The sequence below is a fragment of the Engystomops pustulosus genome, chromosome 10 (assembly GCF_040894005.1).
Source record: "Engystomops pustulosus chromosome 10, aEngPut4.maternal, whole genome shotgun sequence".
In the NCBI taxonomy this organism is placed as follows: Eukaryota; Metazoa; Chordata; class Amphibia; order Anura; family Leptodactylidae; genus Engystomops; species Engystomops pustulosus.
Genome location: NC_092420.1, coordinates 37,990,353 through 38,014,586, shown reverse-complemented (window position 1 = coordinate 38,014,586; position 24,234 = coordinate 37,990,353). Strand labels below are relative to the sequence as shown.

Here is a 24,234-nt window from a genome sequence, read left to right as displayed (position 1 = left end):
TTCTGCTATGAGTATCATAGTATACTCACCGGCCACTTTATTAGGTATACCATGCTAGTAACGGGTTGGACCCCCTTTTGCCTTCAGAACTGCCTCAATTCTTCGTGGCATAGATTCAACAAGGTGCTGGAAGCATTCCTCAGAGACTTTGGTCCATATTGACATGATGGCATCACACAGTTGCCGCAGATTTGTCGGCTGCACATCCATGATGCGAATCTCCCATTCCACCACATCCCAAAGATGCTCTATTGGATTGAGATCTGGTGACTGTGGAGGCCATTTGAGTACAGTGAACTCATTGTCATGTTCAAGAAACCAGTCTGAGATGATTCCAGCTTTATGACATTGCGCATTATCCTGCTGAAAGTAGCCATCAGATGTTGGGTACATTGTGGTCATAAAGGGATGGACATGGTCAGCTACAATACTCAGGTAGGCTGTGGCGTTGCAACGATGCTCAATTGGTACCAAGGGGCCCAAAGAGTGCCAAGAAAATATTCCCCACACCATGACACCACCACCACCAGCCTGAACTGTTGATACAAGGCAGGATGGATCCATGCTTTCATTTTGTTGACGCCAAATTCTGACCCTACCATCCAAATGTCGCAGCAGAAATCGAGACTCATCAGACCAGGCAACATTTTTCCAATCTTCTACTGTCCAATTTCGATGAGCTTGTGCAAATTGTAGCCTCAGTTTCCTGTTCTTAGCTGAAAGGAGTGGCACCCGGTGTGGTCTTCTGCTGCTGTAGCCCATCTGCCTCAAAGTTCGACGTACAGTGCGTTCAGAGATGCTCTTCTGCTTACCTTGGTTGTAACGGGTGGCGATTTGAGTCACTGTTGCCTTTCTATCAGCTTGAACCAGTCTGCCCTCTGACCTCTGGCATCAACAAGGCATTTCCGCCCACAGAACTGCCGCTCACTGGATGTTTTTTCTTTTTCGGACCATTCTCTGGAAACCCTAGAGATGGTTGTGCGTGAAAATCACGGTAGATCAGCAGTTTCTGAAATACTCAGACCAGCCCTTGTGGCACCAACAACCATGCCACGTTCAAATCACCTTTCTTCCCCATACTGATGCTCGGTTTGACCTGCAGGAGATTGTCTTGACCATGTCTACATGCCTAAATGCACTGAGTTGCCGCCATGTGATTGGCTGATTAGAAATTAAGTGTTAACGAGCAGTTGGACAGGTGTACCTAATAAAGTGGCCGGTGAGTGTATATACAAGGCCGGAAAAAGACAAGTCCATCAAGTCCAACCTTTAAATGTTTTATCCCCATAACCCATGATATTTTTTCTCTCCAGAAAAGCATCCAGGCCTCTCTTGACCATGTACATAGAGTCCGCCATAACAACCTCCTGCGGCAGAGAGTTCCATAGTCTCACTGCTCTTACAGTAAAGAACCTTTGTCTATGTTGATGGTAGAATCGCCTCTCCTCTAGGCGTAGAGGATCCCCCCTTGTCCTGGTCACAGCCCAAGGTATAAAATGATCTTTGGAGAGATCTTTGTACATATTCCATGTGTGGTCTGACAAGGGATTTATATAAGGGCAAAACTATGGGGCTCATTTACCAAAGGTCTGCGGATCGCACAAACGTCGGATATTTCAACGATTTCAGATTTGCGCCCTATTTAAAAGGGTATTGTGTCGCATGTGATCAGATTTCGGCTTTCATGCAACACAAATGGGGGGGGGGCGTCAGACGATCCGATGGATTCAGACAAACTGCGGAATTTAACTTAAAAATTCCAAGCCAAGCACTTACATGCACCGGGAGGAAGATGGTGAACTCCGGCAGACCTGATTGGGGAAGCGACACATTCAGCAAGTCGGGCGCACGATGTAAGTGAATTGCGGCACAGTGCATTGTCTTCAGACAATGCACTTTTGGGATCTCCTCCGGACTGAGTAAGTAAATGTGCCCCTATGTCTTTATCATGAGAATCAATTCCTCTCGATATATCCCATGATTTTATTTGCTTTAGCAGCAGTCGCCTGGCTCTGGTCACTAAAATTAAGTTTAAAATTAAGTTTTTCTGCCCACTCCTTAAGCTTCCACAAATCCCTCTGTAATGATAAACTATCGACCTCAGTATTTATTACTTTACACAGCTTAGTATCATCTGCAAATATTGAAACTTGACTGTGTAAGCCCACTACAAGGTCATTAATAAAAATATTAAAAAGAAGTGGCCCCAATACCGACCCCTGTGGCACTCCACTAGTAACATCAACCCAATCTGAGAATGTGCCATTAAAGACGACCCTTGTTTTTCTATCACTAAGCCAATTACTTACCCAAATACACAGATTTTCCCCTAGTCCCACCAGTCTCATTTTATGTACCAACCTTTTATGCAGCATGGTGTCAAATGCTTTTGAAAAATCCAGATATACAACATCCACAGCATCCCCCAGATCCAGTCTGGAACTTACTTCCTCGTAGAAACCAATCAGATTAGTCTGACAGGACCGATCTCTCATAAACCCATGTTGATGCTGGGTTATAAGGTTATGTACAGTGATATACTCCAGGATAGCATCAAACCCCTCAAGTATTTTCCCCACCACAGATGTTAGACTCACAGGTCTGTAGTTTCCAGGATCTCTTTTTGATCCTTTTTTGTAAATTGGTACCACATTTGCTATGTGCCAGTCCTGTGGAACATAACCAGTCCTCAGTGAATCTTGAAATATTAAAAATAATCTGGCCCTGGTGATTTATCTATCTTTGTGGTTTCAAAGCAGCGCCGTACCTCTTCCTGGGTTAAACTGATGACATTCCAAAGAAAATTTTCATTATTCCTCACCGTGTCTTCCACCAGTGGATTTTGCTGGGTAAAGACAGTCGAGAAGGCGACATTCAGTAGATTGGCCCTTTCCTCATCTCCTTTTACCATGACCCCCATGTTATTCCTAAGAGGGCCCACACTCTCTGTTTTTAGTTTCTTATCATTTATATGCTTGAAAATAATTTGGGATTATTTTTGCTCTCCCTGGCAATATTTCTCTCAGTCTCTATTTTTGTAGCCTTTATGTGCTTTTTACAGGATTTATTTTTCTCTCTATAATCCTGTAATGCCTCATAGCTACCTTCAAGTTTTAGCACCTTAAATGCCTTATCTTTATCGCTTATTGCTTTCCTTGCAAGACTAGTTAGCTACATTGACTTTTTCTTGTTCCTCTTATGCTTTTTCCCATATGGTATGCATTTCTCACAGGACTTTTGTAGAATATATGAGAAAAATTCACATTTTTCTGGGGGGGGGGGGGTCGATTTTGTCTTTGAGAACATTGACCCACTTTATGCCTATAAGTAGAGATGAGCGAATTTGTTGAGATTCCAGTGGACCCGATTCGCCGAATTTTAAAAAATAATTTGATTCAACCCGAATCGAATCATGTTAAAAAAAACAGGTATTTCCTGGCTGCAGAGAGCCTGTAGGGTGTTGTAGAACGTTGTGCCCTACTTAAATAAGCATAGGGAGTGTGGTTTGGTCTTCAAACAATGCTGTATTTTAGTATGTCATATACATACAGCCGCCACTCTTAGAATCGCTTCACTCTTCAATTCCATCTCACTTACAGATGCCAACTTCACCAAATAAGCGAAGCAGGAACAAATCCTGACAAGGTCAAGTCTGTGCCAGCTCGAAAGGACTGAGATAAGGGGCCAAGATCCCACTATAACATCAAAGAGTGCACTCTTTTTACACTGACATCAGATGATTCCGTAGATAATGACAGAACCTGTTCTGTTAAATGCGGATACATGTAGAAATCCCCCAAAAGAGTGCAGAGGGTGTCGGCAGTAATTTTGCATTGACGTCACTGATCATTTCCCTTCATTTCATCTGTCAATGTCCGCTTTCAATCAGTCAATAATCCATCATCAGTATTGCTAAAGCCAAAAACAAACAGGAGTGGATCCAAAAGAGAGATGACCACTAAATGGGATATTTGCATATCCTCTGTGTTCTGTATCCACTCCTGCTTTTGGCTATCAATCCTGAGGCTTTTCATTCCTTCTGACAGATGAAATGAAGGGGAAAACTAAACATAGTGGCAACATCATAGAGCGATGGAGGGTGAAAACAGCATTGGAAATCACAGGGTGTTCCAGGGAGACAGTGGTCAGTTGTCAGTATCATGAGTGGCAGAGTAGCACAATGATACAGTGTGGAGGTGGCGGCAACCTGGTAAACCACAGAGTGGCACAATGATACAGTGTGGAGGTGGCGTGAGCAGCATCACCCCACAGAGTGGCACAATGATACAGTGTGGAGGTGGCGTCAGCAGTAGCAGGAGCCCACAGAGTGGCACGATGATACAGTGTGGAGGTGGCATTAACAGCAGGAGTTCGCAGAGTGGCACAATGATACAGTGTGGAGGTGGCGTCAGCAGCAGCAGGAGCCCACAGAGTGGCACAATGATACAGTGTGGAGGTGGCAGCAACCTGGTAAGCCACAGAGTGGCACAATGATACAGTGTGGAGGTGGCGTCAAGAGCAGCAGCCCAGTGTGGCACAATGATACAGTGTGGAGGTAGCGTCAGCAGCAGCAGGAGCCCACAAAGTGGCACAATGATACAGTGTGGAGGTGGCGGCAACCTGGTAAGCCACAGTGTGGCCCAATGCTACAGTGTGGAGGTGGCGGACAATTCCAGTCCCTGGTAAAGATGGTAGGAGGCAGATGGAGCAACTGGCAGCAGATGTGTGGCATCAGGCGGGTGGCAGCATCAGAATAGTGGCTGAGGCAGGTAATTCGAATCCAGACTCATTTCTCAACATTTGGGGGAGGCGTCATGGCTGATATAATCTGATGCATAGGGCATTGGTGAGTTGAAATCCGGGCTGATCCAAGCCTGATTCATCTTGACTAAGGTCAGTCTCTCCACATTATGGGTGGAAAAGCAGGTTCTCCTTGGGGTAATGATGGCCCCCGCCGCACTGAAAACCTGCTCTGATGCCACACTACTGGCCGGGCAGGACAATTTCTCTACTGCAAACTCCGCAAGTTGCGGCCACGCATCAAGTTTGGCGTGCCAGTAGTCTAGGGGATCCTCTACCTGGGGTGGTAAAGTGCTGTCCAAGTAGGCCACCATCTGCTGGTGTAGTGTCTGCTCCATGTCCTGCTGCTGCCCTGGTGGCGGCTACCCTCCTCACTAGGTGGATTGCTCATTAAGAACTCCAGACTTAAGCTGTTGCTGATGGAGCTGCTACTGCTCCTACCCCCCCAACCCCCCATCTCTCCACAGCAGCCATGGAAGTAGTACGTGAGCGATCACTTCCAGGAATCCCTCGGTCAGACCTGACAGAGGATAGACAATAGTGCACAAAGGCAGCGGCCAACTGTCCTTTCAGTATTTCTCTATAGTGTGCCAGTTGTTCCTCCCTTTCGGCATCTGGAAAAAAGTCACCCATTTTTGACCGGTAGCGAGGGTCCAAGAGGGTGAAGAGCCAAAAGTCATCCCTGTGCCGGATGGTGACTATTCGCCTGTCACTACTTAGGCAAAGCAGCATGCTGCAGGCCATCTGCGCAAGTGACTCTGAGGGACTCCCGGCCTCCATCTCCACTGTATACAGCCACGGTGCTTCTGGGTCTTCTGCCTCGTCTTCTACCTCCTCCGGATGCTCTTGCTCCTCCTCTCCTATCACCTGAGTAGAAAAACCACAAATTGCACCAGACTCTGCTTGTGCTCCAAAAGTCCCTCTCCTCCAGTTCAGCTCCCATCGAACTCATGTGGCCATGAGATGTAGTCTCCACTTCTCCAGTGCCCTGACCAGACAGATTTTGCGGCATCAGTTCCAGGACATGAAGCAATGGAATGACATTATTCATCCTTCAGTCCTGTTGACTGACATATAATGTGGCCTCTTCAAAGGGCCTGAGCACACGTCAGGTGTCACGCATGAGCTGCCGGTGGCTGACATCAAAGTTACACAGAGGAGTACTCCAGTTCGCTTGCATCATCAAAAAATTATTAATGGCTTTTATCTGTTCATAAAGGTGGTCTCACATATGGAGGCTGGAATTCCAAAGGGTGGAAACATCTCATATCAGACTATGTTGGGGTAGGCCATTCTGACGCTGCAACTCAAGGAGGGTGTGCTTGGCTTTGTAAGAATGACTAAAGTATGCACAGTTTCCTGGCCATTGTTAGAATGTCTTACAGATGGGTGGAAAACTTGAGGAGCCTGTTGACAACCAGATTGAACACGTTAATTCAACCAAACAAACAAATGTCCTCTCCCAGACACACTGATTAGGGATCATTCTATACCATATTAGTCCCTAGACAACACCTATGGATAGATACCACCAGATGGTTGTAGAGTGCTATTAAATAAATATCTTTATTTATAAATAGAAATAAAAACAAACCAATTATACGACAGACATGAATTTTGGATCATAATCTTTCTAGAATTGCCAATATTGAATGGAGAAAAGGGAGGAGAGGTACAAAGTGAAAAGAAGAAAAAGATTAAAAATATGCAAGGGTCTACAGGTATCTTCCACTGTTGAAATCAACAATAAGAAATGTGTGGTCAGAACTAAGCTGAAAAGTTTCTACTCCGCATCACATTAAAGCCAACTACTATTTAAAAATGCAACTAAATATAATATCCCTTTCAATAGGGGTTGATTTGTGAAGAAATGGTAGTGAAATAACACTTTACCCGTCTATGCAGGATGTAGTGGTAAGGAGAAAGCGTACCGACCAAGGGAAAAGACCCGGAGCCAAGGAAAAACCAAGGATTTAATACGTGCGCCATGCAGGGCGTATGGGCCATCCTTCCACATTGAAGCAGACACCATGGTTCCGATTTTCAGTTGTCGCAGAGAAAGCCACACATTGATTTCTTGTTGCATGACGTGGAGCAGTTCCTCCCCTGTGTGACTTTCTGCCCCAGGTAAACCAGGTGTAGAACGGCGTGACACCGCTGTTCCCTGCACATGTGGTATGATGGAGCAGCACTTAGACTTGTGGAGGCTGAGGTGGTGGTGGAGAAGGAGGAGGCAGACACTGGCACAGGAGCAGCAGTTTGACAACGTGGAGGAGAAAGCGGGGGACTCTTGTTCAAGTTGTGAAGCTGGGAGGGAAGCACATTCACAAAGTCGGGTGACATGTACTAGCCCTGACCGTAGTTACAGCTCCACAGGTCTGCGCTGCCGTGCACCTTGGAAGAAACCAATAAGCTCATGGACTGGCTCAACTTCTGTTCTACATATTTGTGAAGGGCTGGCACTGCCTTTTTGGAAAAAAAATTGCGGCTTGGAACTCTCCACCTCGGTTCGGCACAAGCCACAAGTTCCCTGAAGGGTCCACGACTTGGAAATAGAGGGACTGCAGTACCAACAACTTGGACAAGAGCACGGTCAGCTTCAACACCTTAGGATGGCTGGACGCATACAGTTGTCTCTTTGTAATCGCATGGCGCCATGCGTAGCGAGGAGCAGGAGCATTTGGACCGAGAGATGATGTCAAAGACAAACAGCTCCCTTCGGCAGAGGTGCTGGAGCGTTGACTGGCTGAAACGGCATGTGTGCCACTTGGTGATGCTGCTGTTGCTGCAGCACCTCTGCTGCCTCCAATATATTTGGAGCCTTATAACAATAATAAAATGTTATTATTCTTTTTCCATCCCCTCATCTCCACCTATAGGGACTCCACATTTTCATTTGCGTCACCAATGTCATCTCGCAGGACAGGCTTGAGGCAAGAATTCACATATAAACAAACCCCTTCCCCTTTTGTATTTATGCAATCATTTCTAAAAAGACTATAACTATCTATAGTAACAGCCCAGTCATAGCTCCTGTCCTGCCATGTCTCGCTGATGCCCACTATATCCCATTTGCCTTCCAACATTAAGAGTTCCAGTTCCTCCATTTTGTTTGTGAGGCTTCTGGCATTAGTGTACATACACTTTATATGGTTTTCCCTATCCCTATTCCTTTTGTAATTATTCCCCAATCTTATTCCAGCCCCCCTTCCTCCCCCATTGACTATGACTCTTCCCAGATATCTATTTACAATGTCTATTTGCCCTGCACAAGTGTAGTTGCGCTCCCCCCAGGTCTCTAGTTTAAACACTCCTCCAACCTTCTAGCCATTTTTTTCCTCAAAAAAGCTGCACCATCCCCACTGAGGTGCAGCCCATCCCTACTGTAGAGCCTGTAGCCGCCAGAAAATTCAGCCCTGAGCTTATGACCTAAATCCCTGAAATCATTTTTAAGGACCTTCCACCTACCTCTTACTTTGTCATTGGTGCCAATGTGGACCATGACCGCTGGTTCCTCACCAGTCCCTCCCAGTAATCTGTCAACCTGATCTGCAAAATGCCGAAACCGAACACACTGTTCGGTATGCATGGTCTTTGTGACAGATTGCCCTATCTGTTCCCCTAATAATCATATCTCTCACTGCCAGTAGTAATGTCTTGCTGCAGCATTGCTACCCCACAGCTGAAACTTATTGGAGTGCACCTGATCAGGACTAGACTCCCTGCAACTCTTCCCTCTACCCCGGCTTCCAGATGAGCAATTTTCACACATCCCACACAGCAGTATTCCCCCTTGAACGGCTGTTCAACAAAAGTATACATGGAATAGGATGTACACTGTGTACCATTGCCACTTATGACACCCATTGTGCTAATATGGAATACAATAGAAATACAAAAGAGAAGAAAAGAAGAATTCACAGTAAAGTAACACAAAAATACAGCAGTTACCCGCTAAAGTCCCTCAAACTTTTGTCCCTTAATCCTAAGTCCCACTTTAGACACTGCACACACTTAGGATGAATGCACATTCGCTTTTCTGAATGCTCTTAGAAAGGTTATTTGCCACAAAAATCTGCTGTGTTCACTGCAACAAGACCTGGCTGCAAATCCCGCCATGTGCCCAGACCGTGATGGGTGGAAGGATTCTGAAAAAGGTGAAGGATTATTGAAAGCAAAATAAATAAGTTTGTGGTCTTCATGTGGAAAGGAACAATTGGTAAAATTAGATATTTAAGAAAGTCGGTAGAAGACCCAAGTCTAAGATGTTTCCCTCATAATGAGTGGGGGAATCAGAGAGTTGTGAAAGACTTAGAGAAGTAGTTAGTGCTGAGAGCTGAGAGGCAGGAGGGGAAATGGGAGTGTTAATAGGGATGTTAAAGTCTCCCATGATGATGGTTGAAATGTCACAGGATAGAAAGTGAGGAAGCCAAGATTGTTTTCTTTCTGAGCAGCATTCTGACTACTCATTAATGCTACACAGTCTCTATTTTACTCCAGTCGGAATCATCCTTCTCGAGAATGCTAGATTTGTTGTTACACATGCCAATCATAACCTATTAACTAACAGACACTACCTTAAATGAAATCTACCATTTGTTTTGCATGCATTGTGAACCAAACATACCTTGAGAATGCTGTAGCTACACATATACGTATGTAAACAATTATAATTCAGGACCTTGGGAAAGAAGGGTGCAGACTGGCTGCCATACATAAACACATTACTTTCACATACACAGGAGCTGCCTGAACTGTCCAGATAGGACTAGTAAGCCTGAGCTGCATGATTCATACACAGCAGCTTGGGGATGGTGCAGTAACTGATTACTTCTGCCTGTCAGGGGCAACAGTAGGACAAGGCTGGAGCAGTGCATATTATGGGTAAGAGGAGAGCGCCAAAGCTGCCACAGAAGTGACGGAGCCTCATTATCATAATTTTATAATTAATTTTTTAGCAAAACCACTCAGGGGTTAAACAAGATATGCTGTACTTACAACATTCTTAAGGTATTTAACTGACTGTACACTTTAATTATTTTGTGCATTACTACTCCAGGCTAGTCACAAACTATAAAAAATTAATTACAGTTGGGCAGACCAGAAATTATTTTAGATTTTTTAACCACTGCACTTTCCACCCTTTGACTTTTAGGCATACGAGTACAGTACTCCTGTTTCTAGTTGGTGGTTTATAATTGCCACTAGTTCTTTCCAAGCTAGCGTGGTGGCATTGGACAGTTGGTGCTGGATTTGGTTGGTTTTGGTAATAACACCTGCCTCTCAATAAAGTGAAATGCTATCCCCATCTATGAGGAGCAAGTGTGTTTATCAAACCACTTTGTTGGACCTACAGTGAATTGGGAGTTTAAGCACAGACCGCCCTCCATCGCAGTTAGATAAAAGAGTGGAAGCTGTTCTTAATAAGCGGCAGTGAGACTACACCATGATTATTCATCAGCATCTTTCTACAGAAATTTTATGTTGCTGCTTGTGAAATAATGATAGGCTTCTTGTGTTTCATTTAGGTTGTGTATCAGTCAGCTGTCAGTTACAGATATCAGCACAGGGCAAGTGCATGTTACTATAAATAGGGTATGTGCATAATACACAAATCCCCATTGCTAATAGCTTTCTGCATCAATGTACAGAACTGTGATTCTGCTAGTCTAAATGTGATATACTTCTTTATGGACATTTTAGTTTACACTCTATCAGTAATGTAGGCAAGTGTGTCACAATGTGTAATGTCTAGTGATGAGTGAGGCTGGACTGCCAAATATGGATCCGTACTGAATTTGGCAGAATCGGCACTCACGACCCCCGAAGCTAAACAGGCATCAATGTTCGTGCCTCAGGTTTGTGTTTTGGGAAAAAGCACCAATCTAGTCGATTGACTGCTAAGCAGTGACTGCCACTTCAGGGCACTTAGGGAGAGGAGGCTGTATTATTAGGGACAGATGGAAATCTGAAATAATTGCTCTCTTTAGAGCACTGTGAAGAACAGCATTAAGCTACTGACAGGATGCTATACAGCGTGGTCAGACAAAGTATTAATAGCATTTACAGCATCATACAATAATATCTTAAAAGCACAATCACAGTATAAGAATGAGAAATTTAGTGGCACTTATCAAATTTATCTTATCCCTAAAACACCGAATGGGAAAAAGTAAAAGCTATTGCATAAAATATAAGTGTAGGTGGGCACTAATAAGGAAGGTTCCGGATTTCTTAGATAAATTAATATTTATTTGTCCATCCAAAAACATACAGATATAAAAATCAGACCTACAGACGTCTGTGTTAAAAATTGGTCTTTGTAACAAAAAGACAACTAGCTTGAAAAAATAAAAAATAAAAAATATAGCGCTTTAGAGATATGTCAAAAATGTATTTTAAGTTAAAAAATGGAGAGGAAAAGGTGATATCTTTTTGAAGGGTTCAGAGTTCGGATGCCGTATGAGAGGTAGGTATCCGGGAGCCATTTTAAGTGGCTGGCAAGATATAGGGCCCTATATCTGCATTGTAAGGCTAAAAATCGGATCGGACCAGTATAAATGACAGGTAATCTTAAATGACTGTAGTCATACACTCACGGTTAGACGGTTCTGGCTTGTTTTCATATTAGACAAAGTTTCTTCGCAATGGAGAATAATGAAAGGCAGTGTGGGCTGAGTACACTTTGGCGTCTCCACCGCCGCGTGTGTTGCGCAATGGCGCTCCAAGGTAGGTATTCTGGCGCGAGTCCTGCGTCAAGCAGCATAGCTTTTGTTCCGTCTTCTCTTTTTGCAGTCCCAGTCAATCGTCTTGCATCAGGTGGATGATAGCTGCACACAACGGGGTGTGTCCACCCCAAGCAATAGAGTTTACAACACAGGATATTCTGCTATAAATCTCTTATTGCGTTTTGAGTTCTTGGTGCTTTTTTGTGAGTGGTTGTTAGATGGGTCTCGATCCTATGATTTATAGCTGTGACTGTGGCTAGATGCGTTTCAGAGCAAACAGCTCTTTCCTCAGTAGCCTAAAGTAGCATAAAGGCTACTGATACGGCATCTGAACTCTGAACCCTTCAAAAAGATATCACCTTTTCCTCTCCATTTTTTAACTTAAAATACATTTTTGACATATCTCTAAAGCGCTATATTTTTTTATTTTTTCAAGCTAGTTGTCTTTTTGTTACAAAGAACAATCACAGTATAGTTTGAAGCTTCAGCATTACTTAGCAAACTCTTATAGGGTAGTCTCAGTTTAGTTTGCAGTTCCAGTATCATCCAGCAAAATCTTAAACATGCTGTCTGAGTTTAGTTTGCATTTTTTTGCATCAACTGGTAAAATACTAAAGGTCCTCAATATTGTTTACAGTTCTAGCAAAATCTTTTTGGGGAAGTCTCACTATAGTTCGCAGTTTCAGCATCATTAAGCAAATTCTTAATGATTCTGTCAGTAGCGCAGCATAGGGGCAAGGTAACTATTATGCTCACCTTTCCCCGCCTTCCAAGCGGCCGTCATCTTCTTTCCTCCAGTGAACGACTTCAGAGACGGTGTGTACAGCCGTCGTTCAGAGGAGTAAAAAAGATGACGGCTTCTGCAGCGGAGGGTGGGGAAAGGTGAGTATAGTAGTTACCTTGCACCTATGCTGCTGTGCTCCTTACTAGCACAGCCAAGGGGCAGGGAATCGGGCAAGACTTGGCCCATGGGCCTTGTGTTTGACGCCTGTGTTTTAGTATTTAAAACATTTTAATGTTTAATATAAAAAATTCTTCATTTTTCCATGTTCTGAGATCAATAACTTTTTATACTTTGGTGTATGGAGCTGTGTAAGGTGTCATTTTTTGCAAGACGAGGTATTTCATTGCTACCATTATGGACTTTTGACTGTTATTTATTAAATTTTTATGTGTTGCAAATGGCAAAAGTGGCGTTTTGGGGTTCACTGAGGGGAATAACGTTTTTTAAATATTGATATATAGCAGTGTGACACCCAGAGCAGCTAATAGGTATGAATGGAGTGTGGCTGGGGAGATGTAGAAGAGACATCTCCCACCGAGGATAGACATTATTTGCTCCAGTGCCTGCGCACTAAGGTCCTTGACCCATCATCATGTTTGCAAAATCTACTTCATGTATTTATCTGATCACATAAAATCACAGCATGTCTACATGGAAGCATGTGGTAGTGGTGTGTTCCAGGTTGGTTCTCGGCTCCAATAACTCCATTTAGTAGTATTATTATATAATTAGTTTTATTCATAAGCTGTGTAAAACGCGTTTCGAGCCTGTACTAGGCTCTTCATCAGTTACATATAGCTATATGAAGCTATATGTAACTGATGAAGAGCCTAGTACAGGCTCGAAACGCGTTTTACACAGCTTATGAATAAAACGAATTATATAATAATACTACTAAACGGAGTTATTGGCGCCGATAACCAACCTGGAACACACCACTACCAACTGATAGACTGAACGGGGTGAGAACACCCCACCTCGTTACCCAGGACGGCCACCGAAACAACTCAACCAAAAACTGCGCTCAAACGTGTTGTACCGATCGTACAACCTAGAAAGGTGAGCACTATTCTAAACACCTTGTTTTTACTGTAAAACATTTTTTTACACATGTGGCGCCCGTATCGCCTCTTTTTTGTCTATATCTACATGGAAGCATGGGGAGAAGTCGAAGTCCATGGATGCTGTGATTTCACGTGGTCAGATATGATCAGTCAGTGGGTAAAGGACCTCAGATGACATTACCCTGGTCACATGACATGAATTGCTAAATTATGAGAAGGAGGCATAGAGCATGGGGAGGAGTAGAAGTGAGTGAAGACAGGAGGTCATGCCATCTCTGATTCGCAGCAGGAATCTGGCTTTATCGCATGTAAGAAAGCAAAGTTAAAAAGGGTATTCCCATCACAGCAAATTAATGTTATTGTTTGTATTATAAAAAGTTATACAACTTTCCAATATAACTATCTGTGCTTATATAAATATTACTTGGCAACCGAGTTTGAAAAAGTAGTGGAACAAACTGGACTCCCTATTTAGTCCAGAAATATCGATATATAATCAAAACAACGAACCACTTGTAATAGTTTTCTTTAAAATTTCTTTGCTTTATATAATTCTTTTAGCATAGTAGTTACAAAAAGGTACAATATGTAGAAAAAACTTATTATTTTAAATAACTTCCTGAGGATATACCTCCAAATGCAGTCCTTAGGCTTCTTTATGATGGTTGCATAGATGCAATTCCACTTTCGAGATTCACTGTACCGTGTACCGCGATAAGGATAGCGAATGAGAAACATAAAAAGAGGTTAATAGAAAAATTTGCAGCAAAAGGATATAATCGAGCTGATTTAGTTAAAACAGCAGATGAAGTGGGTAAACTTGACAATAAAGAACTACGAATTGCGAAACCCAAATATAAAGACAAGAAACATGACATGTTTATCTCCACATATGACAATCATGCTAAACTAATTAGGAAAACAATATTGAAACATTGGAATTTGTTGAAATGTGATCCAAAATATAACAAGCTATTTGTAGATCATCCGCGTTTTGTATATAAGAAAGGAAAATCTATAGCGAACCACATTGTAAGAGCAGATATAAAAAAGAAAAAACCTTCTAAGCAGGAGTTTCTGCGTCCGAGACACACTGGAACGTTTCCGTGCCTCGCATGTCAGAATTGTAGCTCAATTATTAAAGGTAATAAAATTTCACATCCAAGCAGAGGGACTCCGGTTCATATTAAGAGTAGATATACTTGAGTAAATGTTATTTATATGATTAAGTGCCCGTGTGGGAAAGCATATATAGGACAAACTTCTAGACAGATAAAAATTCGTATTAACAAACACAGATCAGCCATAAAAAATTATGGAAAAAATATAACTCAAAACCCAATTGAGAAGAAAGGAAAGAAATACCATGAGACCTCGTTAGCGAGACATTTTTTTGAGCATAAACATCATATATCTGAACTAAAATGGACCGTGTTAGAGGAAGTAGAAGCTAATGATAAAAAAAGTATGATAAGACGCCTACTCCAACGGGAAGTCCATTGGATTTATAAATTTGAAACACTAAATCCTAAGGGAATAAATGAAGAATGTAATTTTAATGTTTTTCTCTGATTGCAGTCACTCCTTTTGTGGTGTACGAGGAACCTTAATTGTTTGCAATGATCGTTCCGTACAAAGAAATGGAAAAAGTTTTTCCTGTATGCATTAATACCTGTCATTTCTTGATTATGGAATTGAGACCTTGCATAAAGAATGTAGATATACTTAGATGTACTTAGATGTAATATAATTGTGTTTCCGGCGATATATGTATAAAAGAAGAGGAGAGACAGAGATGCGCATGTCTGAGGAAGGAGGCGTGACCTCCAAAACGTCACAAGAATCATGCGAGCGCCGTCTCTGCTAAGGAGTGACTAATGAAATGACCCGATGTTCTGCTAAAGAATACCTGTGAGATGTTTCTACAAGCCATGGTACAGTGAATCTCGAAAGTGGAAATTGCATCTATGCAACCATCATAAAGAAGTCTAAGGACTGCATTTGGAGGTATATCCTCAAGAAGTTATTTATAATAATAAGTCTTTTCTACATATTGTACCTTTTTGTAACTACTATGCTAAAAGAATTATATAAAGCAAAGAAATTTTAAAGAAAACTATTACAAGTGGTTTGTTGTTTTGATTATATAACTATCTGTGCACCTGTGTGACCATGGTCAGATTTCTGTCCAATGGATGTAGACGAAGAAGCTTTCTATAGAAGGACAACAAGCAGAGATCTAGCAAACCACAAGGAATTGATACAGAAAGAATAGAGGAAAATTGTATAACTTTTTATCGTAAAAACAATAATATTTATTTGCTGGATGGGAATACCCCTTTAATTTTATGGGGATATGAGGGAAGCGGTTTTTAACTAACGGAAGGGTGGCATTTGTTAATAGGGCTCTATGGGTACTTGTCACTAACTGTATTTGTGAAAAATGTGGTGACAGGTTCCATTTAATTGTCTGTGTTAATTACTGGGTCTGAACACCCAGAGCGCTTTTAACCGCTGTAACTTAACAGCATTTTCTTTTATAAATGTATTTTAAGTTTATTTCTTTGTTTATTAATTTTTTATGTCATTTTATATTTTTAATTACATTTCCTAGCCCACTTTGGGCAGGGTAACTGCCATTTAATTTCCACAATTTTACAGCCCTTTTGCCCTTACTATCATTGTTTAACAGCCATTTTTGGTTGTTAAAATTTAAGTCCCCATTGACTTCAACTGGTTTGTGTTTGGGTTCAAATTTGTGCCCACTATTAAAAAAAACAGTATATCCATTCCAGAAAATTTAATTTGGCTTCCTGGAAGACATGCTTGATGTTAAGGGGGCTGCCTTACAAGGTAGCTTAAGGAGGTTTGGTTTTTCTCATCCAAACCTGGAAATCTTATTTCCATTCTTTTTGGTCATTCTTTTCTGCAAAGACTTGCAGGTCTCAGCAGAAGCCACACACACAGTTGCAAATGACAAAACAAGACTAAACTGGCACAAATGAAAAGAGGATGCTGTCCATGAGGGCTCACAATCTAACAGTAGGAAAAATGGCTACAGGGAAACATTCAGGAGACTAAAAAAATGGTACAGAGGAAAGTAAAAATAATCCAAAATAATTCCTCAAATATATATATAAGAAAATAAAAACTGAAAGTGTACCCCTTGAGGAATAGCCTTGGGGGTCATGGTCCAGGGAGATAAAGAAAGGATCAATCTATTGAACGTCACCTTCTAACCCATATTTAACCAGGAACATCCCATGGAGGATGACACTAGCAGGAATCATTTGATTCCTATTAAGTATCATCAGTTTAACTCAAGAAGAAGTGAGGCACCGCCTCAAAGCCATTAACCCCTTAAGGACGAAGCTCATTTTCACCCCACGGAGAAAGCCCAATTTGTCACTATATGCAGTTATAACTTTGGAACGCTTTATCTTACAGAGTTTTCAGACTGTTTTTTCATGACATGCTGTACTTCACATCAATGCTATATTTTAGTTAAAATGCAGTACAGGCCAAAAGTTTTGACACACCTTCTCATTCAAAGAGTTTTCTGTATTTTCAATACTATAAAAATTGTAGCTTCACACTGAAGGCATCAAAACTATGAATTAACACATGTGGAATTTCATAAAAAGTGTGAAACAACTGGAAATATGTCTTATAATCTAGGTTCTTCAAAGTAGCCACCTTTTTCTTTGACTACTGCTTTGCACACTCTTGGCATTCTCTTGATGAGCTTCAAGAGATAGTCACCTGAAATGGTGTTCCAACAGTCTTGAAGGAGTTCAGGTCTTTGGACTTTGGAGGCCAATTCATTTGGCCTAGCACCCCATCACTTTCCTTCTTGGTCAAATAGACTTACACAGCCTGGAGGTGTGTTCATTGTCCTGTTGAAAAAATGAATGATGGTCCAACTAAAAGCAAACTGGATGGAATAGCATGCCGCTGTGAGATGCTGTTGTAACCATGCTGGTTTAGTATACCATCTATGTTGAATAAATCCCCAACAGTGTCACCAGCAAAGCAACCCATTACTATCACATTTCCTCCTCAATGCTTCATGGTAGGGACCAGGCATGTAGAGTCCATTTTTTCACCTTTTCTGTGTCAAACAAGACACAGTGGTTGGAACCAAATATCTCAAATTTGGACTCATCAGACCAAGGACAGATTTCCACTGGTCTAATTTCCATTCCTTGTTTTCTTTATTCTAAACAAATCTCTTCTGCTTGTTGCCTGTCCTTAGCAGTGGTTTCTCCTCTTAACAGTTGTTAACTCTGATTGGCATTGACCTGGTCTCTAATCTGAGCTGCTGTTAACCTGCGATTTCTGAGGCTGGTGACTTGGATAACTTATCCTCTACAGCAGAGGTGACTCTTGGTCTTCCTTTCCCACATGTGAGCCACTTTCTTTGGGGACACTTGCAAAATGTTCCCAATTTTTCAGACTGGCTGACCTTCATTTCTTAAAGTAATGATGACCACTAGTTTTTCTTTACTTTCTTTTCTTTTTCTTTACTGCTTTTTTCTGGCCATAATACAAATAACATAAGTCTTTTCATGAGGACTATCAACTGTGTATCCACATGACTTCTGCACAACACAACTGATGTTCCCAACCCCATTTATAAGGCAAGAAATCCCACTTATTAAACCTGACTGGGAACACCTGTGATGTGAAAACCTTTTCTGGTGATTACCTCTTGAAGCTCATCAAGAGTGGGCAAAGCAGTAATCAAATCAAAAGGTGGCTACTACATATTTGTAGTTGTTTCACACTTTTTTTTAAGTACAGGCAGTTCTTGGGTTAGATACAAGATAGGTTATGTAGGCTTCTTCTTAAGTTGAATTTGTATGTAAGTCGGAACTGTCTATTTTATAATTTTAACCCCAGCCAAAATTTGTTGGTCTCTGTAACAATTGTATTTTAAAAATGTTGGGTTGTTATAAGAACCAGGATTAACAATAAAGCTTAATTGCAGACACATTTAAAAACTGTTATAGCTGGTTATTATAGCCTAAGGCTAAAGTATAGTAAATTACCAACATCCAGAGGTCCATTTGTAACTAGGGGTCGTCTTAAGTAGGGGACCCCCTTTATATAATTCAGTATGTGTTAATTCATAGTTTTGAAGCCTTCAGTATGAATCTACAATTTTCATAGTCCTAAAAATACAGAATAAAACTCTTTGAATGAGAAGGTGTGTCCACACTTTTGGTCTGTACTGTATATTGCACCTATTTGTAAAAAAAAAATTGAAATTTGGTGAAAATTTAGAAAAATGTTCCTTTTTTTCTGATTTCTAAATGTTATACTCATCCTACAGTTAGTCTAACCTCCCTAATTGGTTGCTAAATAACATTAACCACATGTCTGCTTTATGCTGATATAATTTTTTATATGTTAATTTATTTTATTAGGATGTTAAGAGGCTTACAGTTCAAACAGCGATTTTCCGAAATTTTAAGTAAATTTGAGATTCAATTCATCTTAGTAAGGGTTTTCAAAGTTCTACTTAATAGAAACTCCCCACAAATTGCCCCATTTTTAAAACTGCACTCCGCAAACTATTCAAAACAGCCTTTGTTAAACTTGTTAACCTTTTAAGCATCTCACAAGAATCAAAACAAAATGGAGTTTCCATTTATAATTTTTAAATTTTGGCTATAAAATTATTATTTACGGTAGTCCTAAAATTAATACATTCATGCAAAGTAAAATGAGAAAACACATCTCAGATTTTGTTGTGCTGTTTCTTACGAGTAGTAAGTTTTATTTTTATAAGGCGTTTAAAAAGTAAACCCATAGTTTGTTACCTGAATGCAGTAATAATTTTTTACACTTTTTTTTTGCCCCCCTCTGGGACTTGAACAATTAATCATCTGATCACTTGTTCAAATTATTACACTGCCATACTGATGTATGCCACTGTATCCGAATAGTCCTATGCAAATAGTCATATGCAAATGCATAGGATGAACACTGCACTGCTGGGTCCGACCCAGCAGGCAGTCAGACAAGGTAGCCCTGGGGTCCTTCCTCGAACCCAAGGGCACCCCCATACTCAGAGCGGGGTTTGTGAACGCCAGGTGCAGAGTTGGGTAACCCCTCTAGGTGCCGTGGTCAAGTTTTCAGGGTTGCAATCTATTGGGAAACAGGCTGCTCGTGCAGAAGCTTGACTGTCACATACAGCCGTTCTCATGCATGGATAGTCTTATCAGACTAATCTGATCAGTTTCTATGAGGAGAAAAGTTGTGAACTAGACATGGGTTGTGGACAGGACTGGCGGTAGGGGGCAGTAAACTGGGCATTTGCTCAGAGCCCCCTAAAAGAAGAGAATCTCTTCTTTCAAATTAATCTAAAATGAATCTGGCATACCGACGTGTGCAGGAGAGGAGGAGGAGGGGACCCCTCATCCCTCCATAGAAAACAGAGGCGCATGCTCTATCTTTTAGCGGTGTACGGAACGGATCGGAGCCACACATCTACTGCAGCCGGGGCTCCATTGCCGTCTATGGGGACATATATACGCCCGCAAATTTGCGGCCGCATATACGTTCCCCCAGACGGCCTTGTGAATGAGCCCTAAGGAGACATCAAATATATCCAGGTTTTCTTATGTGTTACTACTTTAGCAAATAAAACACTCTTTTAAAGAAACCGTGTTTACCGTCATGTGTGGTCCTATTCTAAGACTGTTGCTTAGTAAATCATGATAAGAAATTCTTACCTAATTTTGGCATGGTTTCATACTAGTCTGTGTGATCCCAGATACATATTTCCTCTTACTTAATTCATAATTGGTGTTTTGTAAAATTTTGGATCCATACACAAATAGGCTTACTTTCTAAGGGTCCGCGTATGCACTTTCGTTGGACTTTCTGATGTTTTTGGGTTTTATGCAGCTGAAATGGGGGGGGGGCGTGCCATTGGACGATCCAACGGATTCGGACTGAGCGCGTGATTTATCTTTCAAATTGTGTCGCAAGACAATGCACTTACATGCACCAGGAAGAAGAAGGTGAACTCTGTCAGACCTGAGTGGGGAAGCAACACATGCGGGATATGAGGAGCACGATCTTAGTGAATCGTGGCACAGTACATGATCGTCGGACAATGCACTTTCTGTGAACTCCTCCGGAAGGGTGAGTAAATGTGCCCCAAACTGTTTAAAGTTGAACTTAGCTGATTGGACTATTAACACAGTGAATTACAGCAACTGTTCTGGGTGCTCTTATGTTAATGGAAAGCCACAGTTATAGTTAGCTATAACTTCTACTACTGTATCTTACAATAAATTTTTGTAAAGTCTCTTTGCAATTGTTTGCTCAATTGTTTGTTTTAATGTTTATTAAAACATTAACAATAAACAATAACTTTTTATCCTCTAGAATATTGAGCTCAAAGTGGAAGTCGAAAGCCTCAAGCAAAAACTTCTGGAGAAACAGCAGCTTATAGAGAAAGTTTGGTAAGTGATCAGAGCAAGAGAGTTATAAATACTGCCAACCAAAAAACTCTCATTTTTGCCCATACTAACCAATTATAACACAGCATATTATTATTGGTACCAGTTTTTCTGTTTCCATATATCTCCCCAATAACCTTTTTAACATTTACTTGATGCAAATAATAAGCAGATGATATTAACCTCTTCCCGCTCAGCGTCCGATATATCGGACGCTGAGCTCAGTGACTTAGCGCTCAGCGTCCGATATATCGGACGCTGAGCTGATGCCGGTTTGGCTCAAGATCTGAGCCGAACCGGCATCGGGAAAGACGGGGTGCCGGCTGTGACTGATAGCCGGCACCCCAGTGTAACACCCGCGATCGGAGTTGTCTCCGATCACGGGTGCTTAACTCGTTAAATGCCGCGGTCAGCGCGACCGCGGCATCTAACATGTATCTGGGGGGTCTTTCCCCCACGATCGGCCCCCCCGAACCGTTTTCGGGGTGCGCCGATCGTTGCTTTAGTAACTCTGGGGTCCGATCTGGACCCCAGAGTTACCTGCAAGAATTGCCAGTAAGATGGCGTCTGTGACGTCATCTTACTGGCACAGTGCCAGCCTATGCAAGTGCATAGGCTGACACTGATAATACTCTGCAATACATGAGTATTGCAGAATATTATCATGAAGAAGCAATCAGAAGATTGCTTCTTCATGTCCCATGGTATAAAAGTGAAAAAGTAAAAAAAAAAATGTTATTCAATAAAAAAATAAAGTAATAAATCACTAAAAATGCCCAAAACCCCCAAAACATATAAAGAGACATATAACTAAAAAAAAAGTCTAAATCATAACACAAACCCCACATATATAGTATCACCGCGTCCGTAACAACCCGTAGAATAAAAGTAAATCATTATTGAACCCCCACGATAAACGCCGTAAAAAAAAACTGCTATAAACCTTCCAAAAATTATGATTTTTAGCTATTCAATCCCACAAAAAATGCTATAAAATGCGATCAAAAAACCATGTGTACTCCGACATGATACTGGTGCAAAGTACAACATGTCCCGCAAAAAACAAGCCATCAACCAGCTCCGTAGCCAAAAAAGTAACAATGTTATGCCACTTGGAAGACGGCAATACATAAATGATAGATTTTTCCCCACATTAGGGTTTTGTTTGACAAATTTAGTAAAACGTAAGAAAATATATTCAAGTCTGGTATCCCCGTAATCGTATCAACCCATAGAATAAAGATAACATGATTATTAGTCTATACGGTGAACACCAAAAAAAAAAAGAGTAAAAAATCCAGTACAGAATTGATGCTTTTCTACTCCTGCCCTCAAAAAAAGTTCCTAAATTTTCAACAATAGGTGATACCAACCCCAAAATGGTAACAATGGAAAAAGCATCTCATCCCGCAAAAAAAATGGCATCACATGGCCCCAATAACGCAAAAGCGAAAATTTTATAGCCTTCAAAAGGGGCCAATGAGGAAACTAAAATCCTGGCAGCTGCAGGGCGCTCCTTCCCTTCTGCGTCTCGCTGTGCGCCCATAAAACAAGTAACGGCCACATGTGGGGGGTCGCTGCACTCAGGATAAATTGCAGAACAAATTGTATGGTGGGTTTTCTCTTTTTATATTTTGGAAATGTGTAAATTTTAGGGCTAAATGAACGTATAAGGGAACAATTTGACCATTCTAAATTTCACCTCCATTTTGATTCAATTACTATGAAGATCTCAAGGGGTTAACAATCTTCGTAAAAGCGGTTTCTGATAGCTTGTGGGGTGCAGATTTGAAAATGGGTTGGTTATATACGGGGGTTTTGATGCTAAATATGTAAAATTTCATTCCAAACAGTATTTATCCCCAAAATAGTCAATTCTGAAAATCCGGAAAAGCGATATTCTTTTTGTAAGCCGCGTGACATCAAAATAAATTATCCAGACATATCAAAAATTATGAAAATGTAAAGTAGACAAATGGGAAATGTTATTCAGCAACTTATTTAGGTGGTAAATCTATCTGCCTGGAAACGCAATGATTTTGAATTTCGAAAATGGCAAATTTTTCAAAAAATTTATCATATTTTCTTTTTTTTTGTAAATAAACGCAAAACTTATCAGCCAAAATTTACCACTAAAATGAAGTACAACATGTGGGGAAAAAAACAATCTCAGAATCGCTTTGATAAGTAACAGTGTTCAAAAGTTATAACCATATAAAGCGACGCAGGTCAGAATCCAAAAAATCGGGCTGAGCCTTAACCTGCAAAATGGCTGCGTCCTTAAGGGGTTAAAAAAAATCTCAAAACTCATTTAAGCAGCAACTATCAATATAATCAAATAATAATAATACACATTGTATCACATTATCACTTGAAATGGAGACCCATCTACATGGAGCCTGTATATTCTTTGTGTATGAATGGGATTTTTTAAATTCTTCTCTTCTTTTTTCTGTTATATTTGGAAGGTTTTTTTAGCCACCTTTGCAGATTTGTGCAAAAATTTGCGACTTTTTACCCACCCAGAAAAGTTTGCTACAAACAAGTTTTCCACTGTTGCATATGATTTATCCCTAAAATCCCGGTGTTTACATTTTAAAAAGTCGCTAATTTTTGCATGATTATGGCAAAAAGTCACACATTAAAATAAAAGCTAGACACAAATTATCAGACTAAAGATAAATGACCCAAATTCGCATCATGCTCTTGTAGAAATGTTGCTTGCTATGTCTGACTTTCACCTTATTGGTAAAACCTGTATATATGCTAGATTGTAGTTCACCAAGCCCATGTAACATAGACAGCTTGTTCAGCTATACACCTTTCCCCTAAAAGTCCCTGTACCTGTACAGTTAGCAGCAGGGTCGTCTCCAGGTCTCAGTAGGCCCCTGGGCGACAGAGCCTCAGTAGGCCCCTTTGCAGTAAACTCATGTAGCAATATTAAAAATTCAGGAGCTAAAACAGTCTCTTGTTCTCTAAAATATTCCCTAGTTTATCATCCCAAATAACACCATCATAAATATTTTATATAAAGTCCCCCTTACCCCCTATTAATTCAGTATGTGGGCTCCCCGACAGCTCTGGCCCTTGCATTTGCCCAGGTATGCCCGGTGCTGGCGCCGGGCCTGGTTAGTGGGGTGTAATGGAGCACAAAGGAAGCTTTACATCCTGACTTCGGCTACACTTCTGACTACAGCTAGAGCAATAGAAGTAACACACAAAGTCAAATGTAGTCAGAACAAAGTCAAGTGTAGTCAGCCAAGACCAGAAACAAAATCCCAAGGCAAAATTGAGGTCATGTCATGTCAACTCTGAATGCCAGCTGTACTACAAGACTGTATTTAGCATACTAAAAGGATAGGCCAAATAGTCAGTACAGGATC

The 24,234-nt window shown here is 41.1% G+C and overlaps 2 protein-coding genes across 2 annotated transcripts in view; one reads left to right on the top strand and one right to left on the bottom strand.

The window, feature by feature from the left end:
- The window catches only part of PDE4DIP (phosphodiesterase 4D interacting protein), a 175,693-nt gene that overhangs the window by 9,244 nt on the left and 142,215 nt on the right, over positions 1–24,234 (top strand). The window contains exon 2 of the mRNA XM_072129165.1: positions 20,778–20,854. Coding sequence (XP_071985266.1) covers positions 20,778–20,854 — 77 coding nt within the window. The remainder of the gene's footprint in view (positions 1–20,777; positions 20,855–24,234) is intronic.
- Positions 1–24,234, bottom strand: part of GORAB (golgin, RAB6 interacting) — a 209,491-nt gene that overhangs the window by 150,139 nt on the left and 35,118 nt on the right. The gene's annotated exons all lie outside the window — the stretch shown is intronic.